The sequence below is a fragment of the Rhea pennata genome, chromosome 5, assembly GCF_028389875.1.
Source record: "Rhea pennata isolate bPtePen1 chromosome 5, bPtePen1.pri, whole genome shotgun sequence".
Taxonomy (NCBI): Eukaryota; Metazoa; Chordata; class Aves; order Rheiformes; family Rheidae; genus Rhea; species Rhea pennata.
This window is the reverse complement of record NC_084667.1, coordinates 33,390,673-33,417,082: the sequence shown is the minus strand read 5'-3', so window position 1 is coordinate 33,417,082 and position 26,410 is coordinate 33,390,673. Positions and strand designations below refer to the sequence as shown.

At 36.2% G+C, this 26,410-nt stretch overlaps 1 protein-coding gene across 20 annotated transcripts in view; it reads right to left on the bottom strand.

The window, feature by feature from the left end:
- IRAG1 (inositol 1,4,5-triphosphate receptor associated 1) overlaps nucleotides 1-24,322 on the bottom strand; it is a 78,595-nt gene extending 54,273 nt beyond the window's left edge. For 9 of the 20 annotated variants that reach the window (XM_062576061.1, XM_062576072.1, XM_062576073.1 and 6 more), the window contains exons 1-4: nucleotides 24,087-24,322; nucleotides 14,030-14,150; nucleotides 13,267-13,344; nucleotides 10,340-10,414 (exon numbers count right to left, since the gene is read on the bottom strand). Coding sequence is in view for 2 of the 20 variants with exons in the window: in XM_062576078.1 (XP_062432062.1) it covers nucleotides 10,340-10,376 (37 nt within the window). In the remaining 18 variants the exon portion in view is untranslated. The other 11 variants (XM_062576066.1, XM_062576075.1, XM_062576063.1 and 8 more) reach the window with 10 other exon arrangements.
- Nucleotides 24,323-26,410: the final 2,088 nt, after the last annotated feature.

Here is a 26,410-nt window from a genome sequence, read left to right as displayed (position 1 = left end):
CTTATTCCTCCTAAGAAGCTTACTATGTGTAAGAAATGCTAACTTGTTATTGATCTTGGTTTGGTGGTCCCAAAAGAACTCTGACACAGGACCTGTGCATTGACAGAGCACCCAAAAGAAATTACTGATGATTACTGATAATATTAATGATAGTATCTGTACAAAATTTTATAACCGAACATACTTTTGGCTGAGCATCATGTACTCGGTAAGACAGTCATTTGGGTTTATTTTTTCTTCTAGTCCTCACAAATTCAGAGAAACCTGGATATGTTTCTACTGTCTGGACTGCATTTATTATACATCACATTCTAGTTACACATCTATTTTTGTCTATGATGTAGGTTGAGTTGGGAACTTGAGCTAAGACATGCTCAAATTGCCATTTGACTATATTCTTAGATATGCTAAAAAGAGAACAAATTTGCAAGGTGGAGGGAGCAGTGAGAAGGGAAGATGAGAGAAGAAATATTTTATGTCATCTGTTGCCAATTCATTCTTTTTTTACAAAAATCTTTTGAGTTTATGTTACACGAAGTAATATTTTCAAATGCATTTTTTACATATAAAACATTCTATAAACTATTCTGTTTTCCAGGGCCGGCTAAAATTTTTGGAAAAAGTTATTACCAAAGGCCTAACTTAGAAACATAAATACACCGAAAGCAATTAGGGGAGAATGCTATTGCTTAGTGACCCAGGAGTCTTGTTGCTAGTCAAGCAAAGAGTCTTCTAGATGAAAAAATTAAACAATAAAATTCTTTCTTTCCAAATTAAAAAGAGTAATCCCAAAGGACGTGCTTTGTTGAGCAAAACAACAATAAATAAATTTCTTTGGGATTCTAAAATGTAACTGCAGTCCTTCAAGCAGGAAGATTACACTCAGCTCTCCATCTTAAATAAATAAATGGAAAAGAACATGAAAATAAGTATTTTATTCTCATTTAAAGAAAAAAATATTAGCAACAAGGAATTTTGTGCTGCTATTTCAAATAGATTTCCCTCCAGAATTTAGAAAAGATTTTTACACAGAGGAACTCAACCACAACATCATGACTAACTGGCAGTTCAAGTGGGGTTCTCAGAAAGGCCATACATAAGAATCACTCTTCCCCAGCAGACTTCTAGCACAAAACCAGATTCACAGTTGTTTACTTCAGTCACACAAACACATTTGTGTTTGTATTGCAAAAATCAACATACCTATAAGTGTGACTTTGTCTCTTAGTTAAGTTTCTTAGTTAAGAAAAAAAAGAATTATGACTCCTATTTCAGTGAATTTTTAAAATATTGCTTTCATTAGGAAGTGAATAAATGTAGCATCACCTTATCAAACGATCTGACTTAGAGTGCAGACTGTTTACTTGATTACAGTTAGCTTCTATACCGTTGTATGACAGTCTGCCTGGAGCATCAATTCACAGAATCAAAGAATCCTTCAGAGTGGAAGGTCATCTGGTCCAACCTGCTGCTTGAAGCAGGGTTGACACTGAAGTAACCAGACCAGGTTGCTCAGGGCTCTTTCCACTTGGATCTTTAAAACTTCAGAGAACAGAAATTCCACAGTTTCTGCACAACCTGCACCAGTGATCAGTGACCTTGGTAGTAGTTTAAATAAACAAATCAACAAACAAATACACCCACTTTTGAATAAAGACAGAACCTCACTTGTTTCAATTTATGACCACTGCCTCTTGTTCTCTTGCCATGCATCTCTAAAGAGCCTAGGCTCATCTTTTTAGTAACCTGTTCCTAAGCACTGAAAATCTACTAGGTATCCTTAAAATAGTATCTTCTGCAGGGTAAACGACACCAGCGCCCACAGTCTCACCTCACAGGACATGAGTCTACTGACACTGAATGAACCTCCATTGGACTTCCTCAAGTTTATCAATGTCTTGGGGTCCCCAAACTGGAAGCAGTAATACAGATTTGATGAGAATATATTTAGAATCATCCTCCAGGTCATTGTAAGAGATAAACAGTATAGACCCCCAAGGAACTCTACCTGAAACCAGCCTCCAGGTAGAGTATGAACTAACCAACCACATCCTTTCAAGCCAATAATTCAGCGATTTTCTCACTGATTCAGCAGTCCACTCATCTAGATTGTAATATCCCAATTTGTGGGACAATGATGTGTATTAGATAACACTAATTGCTTTTGCTAGGAACAGTCCAACTTAATCCCTAGATAACAGGCTGAATATGCATGTCTAGCTGCCTGAAAAGAAACAAAAAACAATAAATATGCACTTCCCTCCTGCCACCAGGTGATCTAAAAGTCTGTAATAAGCAACATCACAATTCTGCAAGACCATCCTTACGGCTCTCTTGCTGTGAATAGAAACACAGTTGAAAGCCAACAGATACACGAATTTCCCATATCAATATCTAGCTTCAGAAACAAGTAATCACCAACAGCAAAAAAACCAAAAAACAAACAAACAAAAAAAGATAATTCATGTCAGTATTATCCAAAAGAAAAAAAGAGCCAAAAGACCTATTCTTGCTCTAAGCACATATCAAAATAATAAAAGATTTTGCAAACATACTTTACAGAAGGTTTTCTGTCTATATTGCTGAATCATCCATTGTTTCCTCTAGGTTGTGTTATTCCTTGCTACTGAAAGTACTGCTTTGGGACAATATTAAAATTGTGCTGAGAAGTGTCTGAGTGTAGTCACAAAGCATCATTTTTACACTACGAAGAAAGCTATTCCAATAAACATTCCCTAATTGATTTTTCATTGAAATTTAAAAAGGTGTGTTGTGAAGACATAACGTATCTACTGGACCTGTTTATAACCCATTCTGTAACTTCAGTATGCTTTTCCAAACAGTTCAACTTACGTACTATACAAAGTCAGATTTCCACTATTTTGGAAGATGTTTTTTGCACTGGGATTAAAAAAAAAGGGGGGGGGGAACATATCTAAAGACCGAAAGGCCACCTTGCTACTTCTGAATTTGGCGAAGAAATTTGGTATGTATTTTACTGCCCAAGATAGCATCAGTTTGGATGACCTTCAGAAGAGATACATGTACTAGCTGAAACAACATGAACTTCAGGGAGTTGCATTCCTTTCACAGGTAACTGTGCTAAATTGAGATAGTTATGAACTTCAAGACGAAACCAACAAAGGGCATGTGATTTAATAATTGGAATGCTGCAAAATTACAACATCATTCTTACAGAATACCTAAGACTGAGGTAAAATAAGTCATCTGAACTCCACACATCATGCAGAGATACCGTCTTGGTACAAAAACTGTTCCTTTAGGCATTCTTATGACAACAGCTGTTCTTGCATATTACACAATGAAATATTAATTTGGGTTCTTTAGGAGGGTGTTGCACTGATGCAAACATCAGCTTAGGATAACAATAGAAGAGCTTTGCAAGATGAACCCTTTTGTGAGCAGCCCGCATATGGCTTTCTGTACTTAATTGCACTGATTCAGATGGTGAAATCTGAATACATTCCCAACAAAAACAAGCCTTTGAAATAAAAAAATGGAGGTCAGCTGAATTCTGACTGAAATTCTTAATAGGTAGGTTTATCACATTAGCTGTACAAATAAACTAACTGCGGTGCTTCAACTGATTACTTAAAATAAGTAAGGTTCTGCCTAGTGTTCCCAGTTTGAAAGTGTCAATATCCAACCATAGGGAGGGACTCAATCCCAGGCAACACCTGCAAGGCTCTCTCAAATTATCCTTGCCCCATGCTCCCCTAACATGGTAACTGTATATCTGGCCTGGGGACCAAGCAGGTTCTCCCCTGCTTTCAGATGCCAACTGCTGAACTTGGCTAGTTAGCTTGAACTGTATGTGGCCCAAGCAAGGGTCTACCAGGACACTTCTCGCTAGCTGCAGTCTAGCACTCACAGCCAAAAGTACATGGGAAATAATCTGCCCTTTTTATAATTATTTATAACAAGAAGATAAAAGTAGATTCAGGGGAAAAAACAACTATTTTAAGTGGGGGAAAGAGGAGAAAGCATACTGCTTATCAGTTGAAAAAAGAACTATGAAGAGATTTGCTGACCTGCAGAAAGGAGAGTCAGGAAATGAAAGCAAACAGTTGTTTGTGAGAAAGGAAAAGCAAGTTCCCATTACTTGTGTTCTCAAGCTCTGCACTTAGATTCCATCGCAATTCAAAACTCAAAAGGAGGGAAGAGAGACTATTTGTGGTACCAAGATTCCAGAGCTGCTTTTCCCCATAGCGATCATCCGAAGTCCTTACCTACAGAACTCCAGGATCAGGAAAGTACATTAATGCAGAAGAGTGACAATTCAACATTTTATTTTGCAGGTGTCTTTAAAAGTAAAGAACTCTTATACACTATCCACTCCAAAAGCAGTCCAGACTTTCTATATAGCTTGAGTTTGAAGAATTTAAGTTCTTTGGGCCCTCAGTGTTATCTACTGCTACTTTTCTCACTTTGAAGAAACACAGACATATAACACGGAATACACTGAGGTCAGTATTCAAATGTGAAATCTCAAAAGTAAGCTCCTAAAATCAGATTTAAATGGAGAACACAGATCCTCTTACTTTTATATCACTATCAACTGAATTTATCATAGAATCATAGAAGTATGGGTACTCATAGTGAAGAAAATGAGTTTGGTTTTGGTTACATGCTTAAAACTTTAGATTCAGGAGCTTAAAGTTTGTACTCTAATTTGGAAACTACCTTTTTCTTTGGTATGACTTTGCTAGAAAACTTTGAAAGAAAAAAATGTTCCTTTTTTTCTTCAGAAAGCTGCCAAAACCAAAACTCTACAAGTCTTTAGGAACAGATGGCTTCCTAACCTTATTCTTGTGGTTTTCAAAGACTGTTCTCCAAAAGACAAATCTCAAAAAGCTAACAATAAAAATCAAAGCTATCAGAACAAGAAAGGAATTTTTATGGATTGACTGGCATGCACTGTACCAAAAAGCCATATTTTTCAGGGGAATTAGTTCAGGACAAAGCTTTAACTCTGAGGCAAAAGCTCTGTTCCTCTGAAATAGCATAGGCCAAATGTAGTAAAATGTTCCTCATGTCCAATTTATCAAAATCTTTCTCTGATAGAATTATTCAGCCAGCACCATTTCTTCTCTGATTTTCCAGGAAGTGGTTGATCCAAAAAAAAAATTTGCCAACTTTCTGTATCATCTGATCTCATTGACATCTAACCCTCCCCCTGCCACTCGTTATGTTTGTATCAATGTTGGGTACTGCGAGCCCCAACAAAGAAGTGAGCTTAAAGCAGAAAATTACTTCTGCAAGCAAGAATAATGATAGGTTTGGGGGCTTGCATTTTATATACCATGTTTGAAAAGTTTGGCCTGAAACTCTAAAATGGAAAAGGGGCGCAGGGAGGGAGTAGAAGGGACAGAGTGACTCATGGAAGAGACTTCAAAAGACAAGTAGGGCATATCGTGGGTCAAGAATGCTGCAGAAATGTAAGGTTATCACAGTCCAGTTGTCCTCTGAGTCTCTCTCCCAGAGTATACCATCCTAATAGTAAGAACAAGTGAATGAGGTATATGCTTGTCTCTCAGTCATTGCAATTGGCAAGGCATCAGTTTAGATCAAGCTGCCAGTGATGAGGGTTGTATACTGAAACACTGAACTGTAACTGATAGAGCTGGATGACAAACATGTCCTTTTCTGTGGTAGCTGCTAAAGCTTTGATAAATTCTGGTAAGTAAGGTGACAGGGTGGAGGAGGAACAGTATTCACATTTTAGCACTGAGTTAAAGCTACCATAACCTCATCTTTCTTAACCCTGTTTTCTTAGTGCTTTATCAGCTATGCCAGAATTCAATATTTATTGTCATTACTGGCCTAAAAAAATGTGAGATATATCTAATTATGTTCAATTTACAACTTTTAATATAACTAGACAAAACCAAAACTGTTTATTTGCTACTTAAACGTTTGTATAAAGTATACAATCTGTATACATTAAAACTTACTGTCTTACCATTTTTTATGTTTTTAGTCTTTCCTTATTGAATAAATTGAACAATTAAAGTCGTGTAATGCACCTATTTTGTATTATTTTAACATTACAACATTCACGAAAGATTATGGAAGAAAAATATTCAATAACTAATGCATTAAGAAATAGAAGATAGAAAATAAGGGAAAAATACTTAGAAAACATGTTTTAGAAGACGATACTCCAAGTCACTGTCATTTTAGGCTCAAGTTTTTCTGCACGATGTTCAATAATACAGAACTATACAGATAAGACAAACTTAAAATAAAAGAAATGCTGAAACACCAGTGCTTCAGTAAGTTTTATTATCAAGCAAAGTTTTGGAGTTTTAGAAGACCTCCAAACAACATTGTGGCAATTGTGGAGATAAAAACTGGCCATTAACTGGAGGGCAAACAAAAACCCTGCAGAGACTGAGATAAAGACAAATAGCATAGAAATTGAAGGATGCTCATTCTTTCCAAACACCTCCTTCAATATCTTGATGTTGACCTTGAAGTTCTCTTCTATTCTACTAAAAAAAAAAAGAAAGAAACTCCTTCTTTGACAACCAATTGCTTTTTCATTTTATTGTCCTGTAAAGCGCTCTTCCTAGTTCCTAATTTCCAGTTCTTAGATCAGATAGTCATGACATTCATGTAATATTTTATTACAAAACAGATGCAGGTAAGAGAACTATAAATGAAGACATGCCTGTGCAGCATTCTGGGGGGTCTTAAGCTAACTTGTAGGGGGTTTTTTGTTTGTTTGTTTGTTTGTTTTTTGGAGATCTGCTATTTCATTAAGTTTCTTTACAGAAGACAACATGTATTTTAATACAGGCAATTGGACTATCAAAGACAATTTTGACAAGATTCTCTACAAAACAGCTTAAAGAGACTAAGCTCTCTCAAGACAAGAGTGAAAGACCTCTCACGGATTAAGGAAACGAAAGGGAGGAGTTATAGGTCTTTTTTTCTAGTGAAGAGAGCCCCATAGAAATTGTGGTGCTCAACACAGTCATGAAGGATCTCAAAAAGATGGCAACTGAGGTGACAAAAACAGATGATGGAAGATGTGTTGGGATAATCAGGTCCAAAGACAACTGGGATGAATTTTAAAATATTGAGTAACTGAATAATAAAATGGCAGGTTAAAGACACTGCTGAAAAATGCAGATCTATATACATGGGAAAAATAACCCTAAAATATACTTAGCTAAATCAGATCCCATCATTATGTTCTATGAGTCAAGAAAAAGATCTGAGTTATTCTGGATATTTCTCAGGAAACAGCATTCAGCATCAGCCAAAAAGGTGAAAATGTTAAGAACAGAAGGGAAGAACTGAGAACAGAATATGTGCCCACTATTCCTCACAGAACAAGAGGAAGAGGATGCCCAATGCAGTTATCAGGCAGTAGTTTGAAGACAAAAGGAAGTTGCTTCATACAATGTATAATTAAACAATGGAAATTGTTACCACAGGAAGTTATAAGAGAGAAATCTGTAAGTGAATTTTAGAAGAGATCAGGTAGTTTCAGAGGAGAGGTATGGTGGTGGTTATACAGACTCTGAATCTGGAGCCCCCTGGCCTGCAGATGGTTGAAAACTGTGGATTAAAAAATAATCCTACTTTGCGCATAATGCCCTGTTTCTCATATTGGACTAGGTAGAGGTTTTGTGCGACCTAGGTACGCAGTCCTTATGTTCACTGATTTCTTGAATAAACTGATTTTGGAAAAAATGTACAACAGAGGAAAATTACCTTTATGCTTCTGACGAGTAATTAGCATTGCTGAAAGAAGGGATGGATATTACAGTAGGCAGAAGAAAGGAAGAAAATCTTTTTCCTGTTAGAGTTTTCAATTCAGTGAATGCTGTATCTTTTTGAGACCACAGGAAGACTAAGATCATGTTGCCATAGGATGGCACTATGCTGGATTCCTAAGTAGCTCTCATGAGAAAATAAACCTATCTCCATCCAAAGAATGTCTGGCATCTCCCTGCTCTGTCACATTTTATATTCTTGAACATGAACAAGCTTTAAATGTTTTTAAGAGGCCATTTGGGGGGGAGGGGGCAGGCTACTGAAGATATTTTTAGTTCTATAAAAAAGTAACAGTCACCATCACACTGGAAATACTCACCTTGCAGGAGAAAAGACAGCAAGCAGCATTTTTCAAAACTTTGATTGGCACTTACATATACATACATACATGTACATGCACAAACACACACACTAAATGAAGCAGTCTCAATTGTACAGCAGTACAAAGAAAAGTCCATTTGACTAAAATACTGTTTAGCAGAAAATAAGTGACAAGCAGCAGAGAGTCTTCTTCCTCTCCTTCCCTTCCTAGAAGATCAACTGACACTGGTAAGAAACTTTTACAAACTCTTTAACTACAAAGGATTATAACAGGTCTCTCTTCTTTCTTACTATCTCAGCCCACCAGTTTCCTCCTTTGCCATCTCCTTACCTATCACATACATTCAGCTACTCAGTGCTGCCTACATCTCCTGCTCTGAATGCCTCACATGTGTCTGAGTCAGAAAAAAACATCGAAGTAATCTATTCTCAAACTAGCTGCACAAACTAGGGGAATGTTTTAGGACACACTTACAACTCCCACTGCTTTTCTCCCACAGAATCCATATTAGTACCATGTAAAGAAATAAATCAACCTTATTGAGACAGCAAATGGAAGAAATTACCCTGTTTCTCTAATTAATAATTGCTTCTAGTTCAGTCAATACAAGTCAGGTCTCACTGGACAATGAAATGCAAGAAAACAGTCTCAGATATGGACAGCCTTGCTTCCTGAACTATTTGAATTCTGAAAACAGAAATAATTAGAGTAACTAGATAACATCAGTCACATGATTTTAAAACTCCAAAAGCTATTTCACACTGCAGGTAACATTTGTATTATACTAATATACCTAGTAAGCTGCTTAATAATCACTCTCTGCAATTAGAGTGCTTTAACATACAATAAAAACACATAATATATATCATTAAAAAACTTCTAATGTGGTATTGGTAGATTCTACATCACAGGCTAACTGCACAGGCAATGAACTTTCCCCACACAAGATCAAAGCAGCCAAACTGAATTTCATTTATTCCCATCAAACTTTGGAAATGCCCCCCCCCCCCCTTGAGCTTTACTGCACAAGTAAAGCTCACTAAAAAATAAAAGCTCACTGAATAAAATCTTGGGAGTATACACAAGTGAAAAAACATGATACCAAGGAGAGAAAGCCTCTCCTTTTTAAACAATATGTTATTTTTCATTTATGGTCTCTGAATACCTATTCCATGATTATCTTCACCCAAAGATAGTTAACTCAAAGTACCATACATCTGTCTTTGGAGAAAGTAGGAAGGGGAGCGAGAAGAAGACTGCATGTCTTTGAATGTAAGTGCAATAATTATACACTAAGGAACTTAATGTAATTCATAATTTCTAAAATGCAAAAAGCCCAGATTTTTAACCACTGACTTCATGGCAGCTTTGCTTGACTACTCAGGATTTGGTTAATATTAATTTGTGAAGTGAAAATGTTAGAAAATAATGTGATTTTTTTGGATAACAGACTAGTAAGAAGCTGAAATCCTATCTCCTTTTCAGTACAATACCTTTAAATGAAACATCCCATTTTCTAGGGATGGAATTTTTTTCCACGCTTTTACCCTACACTTCCTTTCCATTGTATAGCATGGCCCCTGTTATTTTGCAGAGCACAAGCTACATCTCAAAGTGCCTTACTGATAGCTGCATCTGAAACAGCTTATTAAACGAAGAAGAAAGGCTGCATTGGAGAAAGTAACTAAACAGTCTTTAAATCCAGGACAAAATTTTAAAATCTTTATTACAAGGAAGATGAGAGAAAGAAACTTGGCAGCATCCATGTGCAACTAGTTGGGACAGGAATTTCCAGTTCACTGCATCTTCAGCTGAGGTGGGTCAGATGCACAGACTGAAGTTTTCCTCTACAGAATGGGAGGCGTAAAGTTCTTGGTAGAGAGGATATGCCCTACAAAACTGTAGCATTCCCAGTATAATAGTGGCAAATGATCTAGAACTGAGCTTATTGACCTTTTTTGCATATGCATTCTCAAAATGGAAATTGCAAATGAATGGCTGAGGATAGAACATGACCTTATGTCACTAAATTATTCAGGATTATTTTTTTTCATTACAGAATTTTGTAATATTTTATCTTTTTGGCTGTAAAGGGGAGCTGTTTTAAGAATAATTCCATTTATTTAAACCACCAAATATTTTAATTTTTATGTATTATTAAAGCAATATATTTATTATAAGGGAAAATATAAATAACCACAGTCTTACCTTGTATGACTGCTTCCCTATTCAGTTTTACAAGCATGCTTTTTCTTATTTAAAAAATCTTCTTCCAATTCTTGTCTTTGGCCCAGGGAGGAATTGTTATGAAATGTTAGTAACCATCTTTCATTAGCCCACATGTATTCTAAATTCAAAGCTTCTGCAATTCATACATAATGTTTTAGTATCAAGAACTTTACAATGAAATATATTTTCTGCCAATTAAATCAGGATTAAGAACTTTATTTAAGCAAACTATAGCCGCACACATTTGCTGCAAAGTAGGAACAAAGTATAACTTGTTAATTCTATTACTACGATGGCAATTTCTTCAAGGAGAAAGGGTTTTATAATCTTTTTTTTCTTTATGATCAAAAAAGAAAAAAACAACAAAATAAAAGAACAGCACCCCAAAGTTCAGTTCTCACCTCAGTATCTCTCTTCCCCTTGAAGAACTCTAAGTTTGCAGGCTTGCCTTAGAAATTATGTTTTGGCACTCATTATGAATTTTTTTCATGTTTGCCTTATTCTCTTTTATCAAGTCAGTTAAACTGAAGCAAAGATGAGCTGTAGATTAGTTTTGTTATAGTTGTAAGACTTAATGCAATGGAAGTAAAACTTGATTAGCTGAGTGATTTTTTTTTTCTACAGATACTCCAGATACTTGTTTTTGTTTGTTTCCTGAAGAAACAGTTGGTCAAAATGTTTTTTTAGAACATTCATCAGCTTTGATGTGGCTGGATAAAGCTGCAAAATACGTATCTGAGATTTCTTTCAAGCATTTCTACCAAAACCAGAAACACTAGATTTATTCTGTATGGGGGAAGGAAGAAAAAGAACCTCGCATTATTTCAGTCTGCACATCATCTTCAAAATAATTACTTTACCCTATTATAATACTAACTCTCTTCAGTAGATTTCAGAAGTGTGAGAATATGTATAATAGGGATATTTCACAGAGACTCCCTTTAGCCTAAGGACATTTGTCTCCCTAGAGAGAGAGTGATTTAAATCAACTGATAAACTTAAGTTCCTGCCATAAAATCAGGAATTAATGTAAACTTCTGAACGGCACACTGGAGGAACCTCTCTCTTCTCCACTGATCGTAAGGAAAATCCAGGAAGCCTAACTTCATTAGACCAAAATTGGCCTTTTCATATAACCTCCTCCCCTGAAGTGACTTACTTCAGATTACATTCCAAATAAATTTATTGAGCATGGGAGGAAGGACTATTGGGCTAAAGAGACAGCTTCTATCCTCCTCTGAATTTCTTAATTTTGTTAATTAAAAATTAAATTTAATTCTTAAGAATTAAAATCTTAATTCTCTTTATTAGCCTTCTCTTCTATCCAAATCTCAGGCTGTAGATGTTAGGAAATCATCCTCCCAACAGTTTTACCTCACAAAATTAAGAAAAATTAGAATTATTAGCTTTCCTGCCAACATTTAATGACAGTATATTGCACCAATCATGTTTCATATCCATGATCTAACTTTTCCTTGTAATATGTAACAACTGACTCTAAGCAAACAACATTTGCCAAGCTAGCTTAATAAACAAGACGTACAATACCTTTATCTATGTAAAAATGCCTTTTATTCTGAATAATTAATTTGGTAATTAATACCAGTTGCACTATTTGATCTGCATAAAGAGGTTGATGCCAAATTGTGTTGAGTATGTTTCTAAGCCATGTAGAGATTTTTCCAACACAAACTTTATTGTTGTTGTTAATGTTTCTTTGCTAGAACAATGTTTATTTTAATTTCCATGGCACTTAATGGCAACCCACTATTTCATTTTCTAAGTGCTCCTTCCAAGTGTTTTCTAGTTTTAACCCTCTTAAAGAAAAAAGTACATTTTTGCAGACTGAAGAGGATAAAGTTACTAGCTCAACATAACATTTTTGTGTTCTTGTTAAGGGCAATATGTAAAGTCAGAGCCAGCTACAAAATTTTTCCAAACTTCTTATTATCCAGTTAACTCAGAGAAATAATTTCTGGAAAGACAGCAAAGAATCTGGAGGATAACAAACTGGGGCACTACAATCCTTTCCACAACAGTTCATTTGTCTATGTGAGTGAATGGTACCACATTTTTCAATAATCCACTTGAAAGAAAAAAAACACACTTGTATTCTGAACACATGCTAAGCATGCTTTTGAACTAGGTTGTAGCAAAAAGCAAGTTGCAATCACATTGCTTGTTTTAACTACAATTAATAACCTTAACTGAACACTGTGAATATTCAGTGACATGGTAACCATTTACACAGTATTACTGCTTTTAATACTAAAACTACATTTTCATTTTTGCAGCAGGGTGCACGGCATTTCATTTAGTTCACTTGTCAAGTTAACACTCCTGTCTTCCTACCTCTTTTTGCAACTATATACCAAGCCAAAATACCATTTCTAGTCAACTTATTCTGCAAAGGCTTGACTTCCATGAAGGTAGTCAGCTACAACCCTTAACATGATGAGCTAGCATAGGGAGGTCTGCATACTGAAAACACGATGGGGATACTTTAGATTGGTGGGGTACGTTACTGAATTAATATTTGTAACTAAGCAGATCTTTGACATTTCACCAACTTGCATCATTATTTCATAGCACAAATGCAACAGAAAACATTATAACTTTGTTTAAGAACATGAGGGATGCAATAGCTCAGTACCAAATTGTTCAATTGATTTGATTTTTTTCTTCACTGTGTATCTTCACTCTATCCATCATTGTATATCTTTCACAGTATCCTGCAACTCTTTTGGGAAGGGTTTCTTTAAGATCTATTTAAGAATCTCAGAGCATTCAAAAATACTAGCAACACAGTTCTTCAGCTTTTTAAAATAAACATTTGTTAATGTTGCAAAGATTTATCATTATAAAGAAGAACTGATCAGTCTGCAAGCAGTTAAAGTGAAACTCACCATCATATCTTGCTTCTTTAGCTGGACTCTATCGGTTGCTGCTAGCATGTAATACTGCTTCAGGATAGGTCCTAATTACTAGAAGTATTACAGTAAAAGTTCTCATGTTATTTACTGATATCTGTCTGATTTTTTGCAATTCTGAACTAAGTCTCACTTTAGTCAGATGCCCAAAACATTGGATTTTTCAGTGAGTGAGTAATTTGCATTCCTGGAGATGCATTTATGAGGCGCCCTAAACTCAGGAGTAACTAAGTTTGAATAGCTATGGACAAAATACAGCTTTTGTTTATTAGTTAGGCAACTCAGCAGTGATTTTTGTCTTGTTTGTTAACTTTCGTTTCTTATCTGGACTGCAAAGGATTAACTTTTTCCAAAGACAATAAGCTATTCACTGTTGGCTACAACAGAAAAGCTCACAAACACAGAAACTGGCATTAGATAAATGCTTTCTTAGCATTCCATGTCTTTTAATCTGTAACTTTTATGCTTTATTATAAACAACTCAGAACTGGTTTATGAAGTCACACTTAAAGTAGTGAGTGGTTACAATATATGTTAACCAACCAGAAATGACTGTGAAATATATATTTTTTTTAAAAAAATTATTAGAATATCAAATAGCTGACCTATATACCTCTGGTAAACACAAGACTCCTATGAACTTCATTGGATGAGATCCCAAATGAGAAGTTAATCCAACTGTTTCAAATAACAAAAATACAATTTAAAATGCAGTTAGAAAAACAGATATTTCCATTACCTATTAGTGGATTTTAAGCTCTTAAAGTATCATGGTCAGCATAGTGCTCTGTAGTATAGGTGAAGAATGGATAATGAAAATGCAACAGGATAATGGCTGGAATGCTGTAGGCAGGACTTCCCTATTTTAAACAGAAAAAAGAAATTAATGTTTTCCAGACATATTTTTTTAAAAAACAAAAACAAACAACTCTTCCCAAACAGATAATCAAGCAAACAAAGGAAAGGGGATGTTACCACAGGTTAAGTTCTATGATTCATAATCATAGAATACCTAATCAGTCACTAAAAGAAATAAAACATGAAGTCTCTTTACTCAAGAACAAGTGACAGCTTATTCTTACCTTTTTTACCTTACATCTTATTTTATATTATATATTTTGTATCTGTATCTTATATCTTATTTTTTATTGAAGTTAACTTTGAGAAAAAAGACCTCTACAAATTCATAATGTGAGGAGAAGGAAACCAGAGGGGGAATTGTTCTTTAACAGGATCCACATCTCCCTTTTGAGAGCATCTGTTTAGTGTTGCTGGTTTTCCCAATCTCATTTAAAACCCAAGAAAGCAGGGGTGGGGAAAGAAAATGAAGTACTCAGGATCTGATCCACCAAAACAATATTTACATATTCTGGGTAATTTTCAAAGAAGTAGTCCAGTATTCTGCTGCATTTTATAAAGAAAAACCTCCTAATCCTATCACAGACAATGCCTGTGAAGCCTGAGGAAGCAGGTGGAAGTGAGCAGTCTCTGCTCTTGCCAGCTCCCAGTTCTTACTGCTGGTGTGAAACACTGGAAGTTTCTCTAGCCTTAGAGTTTGCATACTGACCTTGTATGTGCACAGATTTAAGGGGACATCATTAATGGAGAAACCATTTCAGATGCTAGGATATTTTCAGAGAAGGGATTCTTGATCCTCAGCTGTCTTTTTGAAACAGTTAGAAAGCAAAAGAGAGTTGCTCTCCCTGGATATTACTTTATTCTCCCCGGCTGAACTTCAAAACATCTGTTATACAAGGAAAGTCTAATCAGAATCGCGGCCTCTGCCCGTCTGGCTGACATTTATTCACCATGGGAAGAACCTGTCCTCTAACGATGTTCCCATGAGCCTGCCAGACATACATGATGACCAGACTGAGTAGAGTCTATAGCTTGTTCCCAATAACTGCAGAAAGCTAAGAACTTTTCCCTTTGCAGCTTCTATGGGAAATCCGCAGAACAGATAAGGTCTGTTCCACAATCTAACTGTGCTCTGCCCTGCTTTAGGAAGTCAACAGGCATATGGACAGCCACAAGCTATTAGAGTATAATACAAATGACTGGAGAGTTGCCAGCATGTAGCCTTCATGATCTGTATCAAGCACATTTGCAAATTTTCCCAAAGTAAAGATACCAGTACATGAACAGACAGTTTATAACCTGTATCTTTCTGCATTAGGAAACAAGATGTTTATAAAATAGTTTAACTAATGAAACCTGGGGTTTTTGTGTTTCATTTTGAGAATTTTGTATCTTATCTCTCTCACTAGAATAAGACCTGTTGTCTCCTAGTCTCCTGCATGTCTAGAGGGAAAAGACACAGTACTTGGCGGTGCCTAGTTTTGAGCTTCACACATGCCAGGCTGCCAGCTGGCAGATCAAACCAAACCAATGATTTCAGCTCACAGTAAAGCCTCTTCGCCTTAGGAGCACTAAGCTAGGTTTTTCTTCTTTTACCAAGCCACTAGTTTTCCCCAAAAATTGTAGGAACTTAATACAGCCGAGATCCTCACTCTCTGGCCAAACTTGACAAATTAGATAAGGAGTTCAAAGGCTAGTAGGAGGGAATGGAGGGAAGGCAGGGAGGGGGAAGGATAGCTGGCTGACAACCAGCGTAACAGCACAAGCTTTATTCCAAGGAAAATAAGGGCAAAAATAGATTTTGGAAACAATAAATGGATCGCTAACACTTAAAGAAAGCTATTAGCTAGTACATAATGAGAAATAGAGTTTCCTTAGCCAATAGCCATAGGGTTTTTCAATTTAATTTTTTCCCATTCTGTTCGGAAGCAGCTTATACAGTCATGCTGTCTGTTCACTCCTGCCTTTTCCCCCCTGCCCTGCAAGATGGTTTAAGTTGTTGACCCGTTTCAACCAAAGCTGACCCACAGAATGACCTGTATCATGGGGTCTGCATTTCTGTGGTAGCTGCAGGTTCAGTGCCAGAACATTCATAACAGAGGGACTGTATGAAATGGCTCTGAAATACGGAAGAGACTGAGATTATTGTCACAGTGATGGTGAGGATGCTACGGATATAGGACACAGTTCTACTGAAAATCAGGTTTCTGTATTTCAAGTATTTGACACTTAGAGTTTCATGAAACATAAAAGCTGTCGTCTACAAGTTTCACATATTTCCTCCTCCTCTTCTCTTTCCCCCACATTTAGCTTATCTGTATAGGCACATATTGTCTACAGTAAAATTGTATTAGTGTAAATGAAATAGAGATGTGCTAATTTTACAGACATGTTACGTGTAACCACAAAAGCATCTCCAAAACTAGACACAGAAGAGTATCGCTAGAATTCTAAGAAAATTTTAATGAATAAACAAGTATCAATAAATATTTATGATTTAACATCTGGGGGATCTGTTCAAAAAATAAATAAAAACAACAAAAAACCCACCCTGACACAACACCACCACCACAGTCCTGTTGACCTTTCTATTTAAGAACAATCTTATTTGGAAGACAATTGCCCAGGTACCCATGTAGGACAGTTGAGAAGGAAAAGTAATCAAAGAATCCATGCAGAGGCTGAGAAAGACAGTATTGTTTTCATAGCATTGCAAGTTTTTGCTGCTGCAAAGCTACAAAATGTCAGATTTCTCACTGCTTAAAAACAAAATTTAATATCAATATTAAATTCCCAAAATGTTCACAATTCATTGTAGAAAAAACATTTGAGGCTGCAAATTATAAATCATGCTGAAATAGTAAATAAGAGAAAGGTGCTCGCTATTTACATAGGATTACAACTCTTATTTTGAGGAAGTCTATAAATCATACACTCAGTAGTAGTTATTCAGATTCTTTACAACAATAAAGTAGCTGAGATGTGTAATTAGAAGCATTATAGGATTCAGGTGTACCCCCAAACTACAGAGGACAGCACTGTCTCCAAGAATCACTTCATCTAGAGATTTATCAGCATAACAACCCTTGAAAAAGAACAGCAGTAATCACTATTTGACAATTGAAACAAAAATTAAATATATCTTTCCATCACTGGTACATTCTTGTGTACCAAGCTCTCAACTGGACTTCAAAACAAATGTTCAGGAAGCACCCTGAAATATTATTACATGACTGCTGTGCATTGCAGGCACCATATTCAAACTGAACTGCACAAACATTGTTAACACAATCTGAGCCAATCACATCTGAGCCTTGAAGCTTCTTCAGGTTTTATTCTTAGGAATAAAAAGAACATAACAGTTACACTTCTTTCAAAGAGGGCCCATTTTTTCCAAGTCTTTTTTTCCTTCTTACTAGCACCTCAACAGAAGCGAGAACAAGAAAGTGAAGAAATGCCTGAAGTAACAAGTTAACCCCACACTGGACACAGAGTTGCTAGTGTAATATGCCTTCCTTAATTTTCTATATTGGTATGAAGGAAGTCGAATTTCCTGCTCTCTTCAAGCAGCAACTAAATGCTGAAGTCCTCAAGCCCCAGAAAGATGGTAAGGAACTGCTGTCTTCCAGTAACCACTCTTTCATTCCTTATCTCATTCTCAGAGCAGGGTCCCCATGGCTGCTTCCAGCAGAAAGGCATCTCAGACTGACTATTGCAGTGTTACAGAGAGGAAAGTTATGCAACCTGATGCACTCTGGATACTTACTATTACTTTATATCACAGGACAGGAGTAATTTAGAGAAAGACCAACATCTTCAGCAACTTCTCCCCTCATGAAGACAAGCTGCCCCATGAAAAGGCAGCTGGATCAAGCAGGCATTCCTTTTGACACAGCCACTTTGGGATTTACAGCTGGCCATGTTTGCTTACACACAGCAGCACAGGACACCTGGAACTGTGTGGCAGCTCTGTCCTCTAGTACACTGAGTATCTTTATCAGCTCCTCAGCTCAACAATTTCCTTGTCCCATAAAGGGCTTGTAATGAACTGTGGCAATTTGTACTTCATTTTTGAGATTTTTATTGCTATAGCAACTGAGCGTAGGCATTTAAACATAGCAACAGACTTTTTATAGCACTTTCTTGGATGTCAAAGTGGCATGTTGTTTTATTTTCTAAGCAGATGCTCAAAAAGATAAGTATATAAGATTATTGTACAGTATCTATCTTCAAAAGGAAGGAAAAAAATCTTCCTACTTCATGAAATAGTTTAACCTCTGAATCATATAAGCAGGCAGATAGCTTTTAGGCATATTGAGAGTTTAATAGATTTTGTTCTGAGAAAGCATATCACTAACTGCTACCTGAAAACAAGGTTAGATGAAAAACTTTGTGTTGATTTGTGCCCATTTGGTATAAAAATGTGCAAAAAATTTACAAGGTCCTGCTCTGACAGTTTAAAAAGTGAAGACCATTTCCTCAACTCTGATCCTTACCTGTTAAGCAAGGGAAAAGGGGAAACTGTCTTGATATTTTGTGGACCAAAATGCTGAGGAGCAATCAAAATCCCCTGAGACAGATTCTCAGTTTATGCACACTGGCAAAGCTCCACATGCTCCAGATACAGTAACGATCTCAAGCATGAACTGAGAACTTGACTTTGTGTGGTTTAAGGAAGTATCATTCATCAATTTCATAATAAAAAAGTTACCTCTCTCTGCTATGCTATTTCTCTTCTGTGTCCTTAAATTTGGTATCATATCTACAAATGGTCAGTAAAAACACTTTTTGTCAGCCTGGTATAGGGTAGGATGGTTGATGTTTGCCATTTTACCAACAAAAAACATTTAAGATCTATTAAACAGGAAATGGCAAAGTCTTAAAATATGAATCCAGCAGGAAATATCAAGAGCTTCTCGTAAGAGTACAAGGTTATTAACATTCTAGATGATCTATTCCATCAGCATACAATTTATGGCTTTTGGAAGGGAAATTTTTAACTCAGTGTTTTACTCAAGAGAGATATTGCAAACAGGGTCCCAAAAGCTCAGCCCAAGGCTAACACTGAGTTTTTAGGAAACTGAGTATTGGGTTTTTAGACTGTATCCCACAAGGTCTTTCTCCCTGTCCTTCACAGCTACTTTCACTTAATTCAAATGGGTAAACAGCACACCAAGCAGTTCAAGTCTCCCAATCCTGCTTTAAGTATTTTAGATACTTGTGGATTCTGATATATCTGCTTGGTGTTCTGCAGTCTGCTCCACTGACTATTGCACTTACTAAAAACAGCATTTACAGCAATCTTGATAATTATACCTATCAAAGAATAGAGCTAATAGTAAATTTATTAACTGTAACAGCCCCCAGGGAAGTCAAGATGATAGGCACAACTATACTCGCAGAGGGAGCTACAAGCAATAAATTTGCTCACAAGATTTAAGAAAAGACATTTTCCAGTCTGAGACCAAGTGCAGCGCAGCAGCTTGACTTTGTACCTCCTCCTGGAGCAGCTCCACCCTCCACAGCAACTAATCAGACTGCACTATTTCATGAGCCCAGAGGTCAGCTATATTCATTCACCATTTGAAAAGAAAAATAAGGGAAATGCAGTGGGTGAAGTTGTGAAGTAAATGTGTATATTTTTATGCATTGTAAAACATGTTTTTCCTTCTCTCCACAAGCTCTCCTTCAACTTACAGTCAGACATTTTATTTTTAATTTCTATGTTCAGTAGTTAGGGCACAGTTCAGCATAACTTTGGAAGTTTTAAACAGGAAGTGTCTATGTATCTTGCTTTATTACGTTCTACTACATGAACTGCCTAAAGAGGCTTTGTACATTTGAAAGAGACCAGAAGAATACTTAAAATGAACTAGTGGATTTGTCATTTCCAGAATTTCAGAAACAGATGTCATTCTACAGATCCCACTATTTCTTGGAGCATCCTTTTGGGTACAAAATAAGATGGGTGAAAAAAAGACCTGTTTGCTTCTATCCAAATTCCCACAGATTTCAGGCTCCCATTTCCCGCTGTTACAGCCTTTACCTTTATGGTGTTCTTTAAGAGCTTGATCTTTGCTGATTATTTCAATAGCAAAGGCTCAGAGCCAAATTCCCTATGTATAATCTCAGCATTACAAAACATTCCGCAGAATAAAAATATGTACACAGTAACCCCTAGCCTAAAGCCCCTTTCCTACTTGATCTAGAACAAGATTTCTACCATATGCCCATTTCAAGGATGCAAAACTTCACAACTGGCAAGAACAACTGTGCATCTCTTATTTTTTTATTTTTTTAATTTTTTTCTCCACCACTTGGTCTATTGACTTTTCAGCTCCTTTTTTCTTTTCAGATATTGCAGGAACTAGGTCAGCAGACCCCATTGCAGAGCCATAGGACAGTGGTTCTGTTCTGCCAATCACCAAGACAAAACATATTGGCACATAAATTAGGGGATCACACAATGATTCTAGAGCACAACTTCCCATACTGACATAACAGACTATGCTTTAGCAGCTTGAGCAGCAGTTGGGGAAAGAGACAAACTTCCAGGCACAAAAACACTTTGGCCAAGTGTGTCAATTTCCCTCCTCTCCTTCTCCTCTGCTCCAGGACAACATCTGTTGGCATAAAACAAATAAATAAACAAAAAACCCAATCATATGAAAAAAGCTCTTTTCTACAAACCTTGCTTTGTCCAAACTTCTAGGCAAATCATATCTACAGTATTAGCAGGTCCCTGGTGCCTTGTGATGTCCGGTGACTATGGATTTTGTGCATTTTAAGGACAGCTCAATGTTCTAGCAGATGGTACAGCATTCTTTATTTCACTTACTAGTTGTTTGCTTTTTCATGGCATCCTTCAGGTATTTAATATATTTTGTAATTCCTTTCTAAAATGAAATTTCTCAAGCGATTTTCCAGATTGTAAAATTAATAATCATATGCTAAAATAAAATAAATGCCTGTCATGTCCTTCTACTAAAGATGCAGGTTACATTCATCGTTTGATCTGGATTAACTCTTGGGGTGCTGTTAGAGCACAAGCTTTCCACAAACCCTGAAACTACCAGTCATTATGTTTTAAATCTCAAATCCCTCCTCTCCTTTTCAGACTTCTTAAGACCCATTTTCCAGTGAGAAAATTTCAATTATTATTTCAAGGCACTGTCACAACTGTCAGTCTCTTAGTTCTCCTCAACATAACCACTATACATGTGCATAAGAAATAATTCCTTTGTGAAGCCACTAATTTATAAGCTTACAAAGATCCATCATTCACTCCTAGATTCCCTTTCTATCTGTGATACTGAGATCCAAAACATCTCTTTGACACACTTTTCCAAGGAAATACAAGTGGAGAACACATCACAAGGAATTTCTTCTGTTCAGTTTAGAGGAAGACTGCAAGCCAGGACAGAGAAGAGTCTTTCTGTCTCCAAATTCCCCAGATCTTTAATGGCCCACAAATTTTGAAGTGGCAACAATAATGCTTCTTTTGCGTGGAACTATGCACTTCTCTAAGAACAGTGAATAGAGGAACTCCATAGCACATGAAGCACATAAATATGTGCTCCTTAAAATGCAGCTTCACGATTCTTTTCAATACCAACTCCCTATACCTCAGCCCCCATAACTACCCTATCTTACCAGTTTTTCAAACTGATTTGCCAAGTAACTACCACATTAAAAGTTGACAGAAAGCAGAGGGTTCCAATCTTTGGCACCGGTTTCTCACACACTCTTTCGGATCAATGAATCAATGATCAATGAATCAATATTGCTTGATAATTCTTCACTTCCACTGCTTGGGGCCTGGATTCATAGGACTCTAATTAGGATATGCACCACCATTAAAACTGACTCAAACATTTACAAGCATATGTAAGGAGGCATATATGTCTCATGTTCACAGCCAATTTGGAGCCTAACAGCCAATTTGGAGCCTACATCCAGTTCGGATGCAAAGCAGTAAGCTTTAATATAAGTTAAATACATTGATAATGCTAGATACTTAGCACTGATTTAAACCACAGTTGTCACTTTGTACACATGAGCAACCTGCACTTTTTGTATTAAATTACACATATTATCACATCTTTACTGAAGATAAATTTATATCTGGGCATTACATAGTATACTCCAAATTACAAAGAAAAATTATCATATGGAGTGAGAAGAGTAATTGTTGAAATGTTATAAAATAACATATATTAAAAATACACACTTAGTTTAGATTTAGAAGAGTTAGACACAGACTAATTATTCCAGTCCATATGCAAACTTAAAAATAACTTAACTTACTAAAATTCAATCCCCTTCTAAATGCAGACTAAAATTGTGTATCCTTGTCTAAGTTAAATGGCATTATAATGTCGTAAGTTAAGGAATGCATACACGACCAACAGATCAGAGAAAATATAAGAAAATTTAAGGTATTAGGGCTCTATTATACAGCATTTAATACATCAGTCTGTTTCCTAATTTCCACTGTCAGTTCTGATAAACTTACGTTTTTATGGGTTGTATTGTTAGGTTACAAAGCCCAAGTCTGGTATAACTGTTGATTTTAAATATGAAGATTAGCTAGGAGGTTACCTTAGAAATAATAAATTGTTCACTAACAACCATTCACAGAAAAAGAAAAAAAATAGTTATTGCAATTGGATCAGAACATTACACAAGAAACATGTATCGCATTCCCTTAAAGTGAACTTTTACTTAAGTATATACAACACCTGCCAAAGTTAAATACAAATTCAGTAACTGTTTGCACTTGCAGGAACACTGTGTTCAAGACATTAAATTCTCCCAATTTCTGCACAGCATAAACTCATTTTAGTGTCTAAACACTCCATGAAGTGAGAGATTCTCTGCTGACTGCAGAGAATTTTTCCCCAGGTGGAACTATACTATATACAGTTGAAAAGCAACTCATTAACATGAGTTGTTACTAACATGAGTTAGTAACAGAGACCTGAGCCTTCGATTTCAACTAGTATTTCCTTGCATTGACCTCATTCTTACATAGGTTATTTACATACTGCTGGGGAGGAAAAAAAAAAAAAAAAAAAAAAAAGCTTAACACACATATTAGACCAAGAGTTTTAATTTGCCAAATAAGATATAAATCAATACAGTAAAACAGTAAAAAAACAATTAGCACAGATAAAATTGAGGACTGCAATATCCTAAGTTTTAAATAGTGTGATTTTTCTATATAAAGCCAACAAGCTTTAGTATTTGAAGGAGGGTTTTTCTGTACAGCATTCAAATTAAATACAACTTCACAGTATTAATTTACCTCTACTAGCATTAAAACCAAACACATACTATATAAAGAAAGGACTCCGGAAATGTCTTTTAAAAAGACAGGTTCCAGAGACAAGTAGGTAATCCATCAAAATGAACAATGTTGGTGTACACACTGTTACAAGCATGCATATGGGAGGAAAGTAATATAATTTCTAAAAAGCAAAAAAAAAACAAAAAACAAAAAACATATTTTTAAATACCTGTTTCCCTACAACATTCAGTGCTGCTAACTAATACCCCTGATACCCTCCAACGGTTAGCCCAAAACAGATAACAATCTCTGTGAATCAAGATTACCTTCAAATACTGACTACATACCTTTATTAATCAAGCCTCAGTAAAATTAACACAGCTTTATCTTTTTCATTCTTGCATATTCCCAAACAGTATGTAAGAACAGCTAGGTTTCCTTAACTATACCCATTTTTTAAGCAGTCAAAATTTGATTAAGGGGTAGAGTTTGACCATGAAGCTGGGGGGGGGGGGGAGAGAATGAGGTAGAAAAAAACAGCTACTTGGTATCATAACAACAAAGTACTGTACCTTTAAGGAAGAAACATGGTTCCGTTCTGTTTCATGACTGAAAAAAGAGCTTATTCTTGGTTATAGAGATTACTTACCTAAAACTTCAGTTATTCCTCTTTTTCCCCTCAGGCCAGCCTCTCTTTCACTCTTGGGAGCTTTTACCATTTAAGGTCAATGTTACATCTGGCTCTAGTAACTAAAGCTGAAGCAATTTTTAACTCAGAGATCCAAAAGGCTGTCTAACATTAGAATGAGAGTTTAAATTTAAAGTAACTCTTCGGAAAGCCTCCTTCTTGCCTCAGAGAATTACAGAATAAAAGACTTTCCTATTCTGGCATAAGTACTCTGAGTACAACACGATGCAGACATCCCATTAGCATTCTTCAAGTTCACTGCATATAAGGTTCTAGTTACTCATTTCTGATAAAAATGGGCAAGTAGGAAGAACAGATGAAATAGTTTACATCATGTTATGTTAACCCTTAGAATTTTTTACTGAAACAGCTGCTATTATTTTTGCAATTTTTCCCCTTTGTTTGGTCAGAGGGAGTCTAAATTAGATAGCCAGTACAAGGCATGTGAACTTCTAAAGAACACTGGCTTCAATCCAGGCATGGGTTCTAGTCTCCACTTGCAGAGTATGAATTATTCCTATTGAAGTCCACAGAAATTAGATGAATCTCATGAGAGAATGTAGCTACAAATGGGGTATGAAAGGAAAAAAAGTATTTGCTACAGTAAATTCAGGTACCTGTAGAAAAATGATATACATGCTTGATAGCTCTCAGCTCTGAAACACACATATGCCTCACTACTTAAAGGGCTTTTTTTTTATTATTATTATAGCAATATCCAAAGAGCCTAATTAGGAGTGAGTTCCACTTACACTGGGTACTGTAAAATTATTAAATATACATAAGTCAAACCCTGTCCAAAAAACCTTTTGCAGTTCAAGTATGGACAGGGAGCTGTGGGTGGGAAATGTCAAAATAAAACCCCAAGAACGTATATAAAATAATTAGGCAGCGAGTTTGAAAGGGCTATTTTCTTAGTTCTCCAAAAGTAGCCTAATACGATGATACTAAATCGCTAGTCATTATCAAGAGGAAATTAATAAAACCATCAAGGCAGAAACAAATCATACAAAAGAAAATAAGAATGATGATTTGACTTGGAAAGTGTACCCTACACAGGATTGACAGATGGAAACATGGGAATGCTTGTGGGAGAAATGGGTGAAGATGAGCTGACTACAATACATCAGACCTTGTAACACAGTAAGAGAGTGGGTGCCTTGATTATACCATCAGGTTTGAGTTTGTATTAGAAAATCTACCATTCTGTACCTAACGCCTTCTTTGTCCTCAAATCAACATATAGACATACAGAATTTTTACACTGTTCAAAAAGTTCTGCTATTATCTTAGCATTGGTGGTTAAGCTTGACCCCAACATGATGAGATTAGATGAGTATTTCAACAATGACTTCAGGTTTTGATTACTCACCATTCATTTGTACCACTTACTGGTTCTCTGGTAGACATCTTAAGATATTTCATCTTCTTGGATTACTATTTTATTATCCATAAACACAAGTTATGAAATATTCTCTTGTGGCTTAGCATGGTTACAGTCTCTCATCTAGTTATCAGCTAGGAACTACAGAAGTCTAGGAACTACAGTCTAACATCTGTAATTCATTATTTTTCAGTTTTATTTTCTCAGAGTTTTTAGGCCGTAAGAGTGAAGTGTTTCATTTGTTTGCAATAGAAGTTGTATTTTTCTTAAATCCACATACATCTCTTTCATAGCAAAGACTAGTTTGAACAAGCTTTGGCGATAACAAGTTGTCCTGCCTTTTAGTGCCATCTTCCCTGAGAAAGAAAATTTTTGAATGATGCTTCCTGTTCATTTGTCTAGCATCCTGTCCCTGCTGGCTCATTTTATCCAAAATTTGTTAAAGGAATGGAAGTCTGAAAGTATTTTTCAGTTCTTAGAAACTTTATGAAATCAGTGGCTTGTAAAACAGACTTAATACTGCTGCCTTTGCTGTCGGAAAAGCCTACAGTGACAGAGTTTCGGTTCCCTTTTCTGGCTGGCTATCTGCTAGCCCATCAGTATACACAGCTCAAAGCTGCAAAATATGATCCCTGCTGTTTAGACAGCAACTAGGGGCACAAAAGGATCTTGGAGGCACTGATAGAAAAGGGAAAATGATGCTTCCGCTCATCTTCAGCTCCTGAAACAGCTTGCATATTCTTGTGCCTAATAGCATGTTCTGTTGATTAGCAGGTATTTCGCCCAGAGCATACATCTGACCAGTATGTGGCCAAACGCAAGCAAAACTTGCTAGCTGGAAATGTAAATTTTTAGATGAAGGAATCTCAGGAGCTAGAATAAATTTTTTAAACTAGGTTGT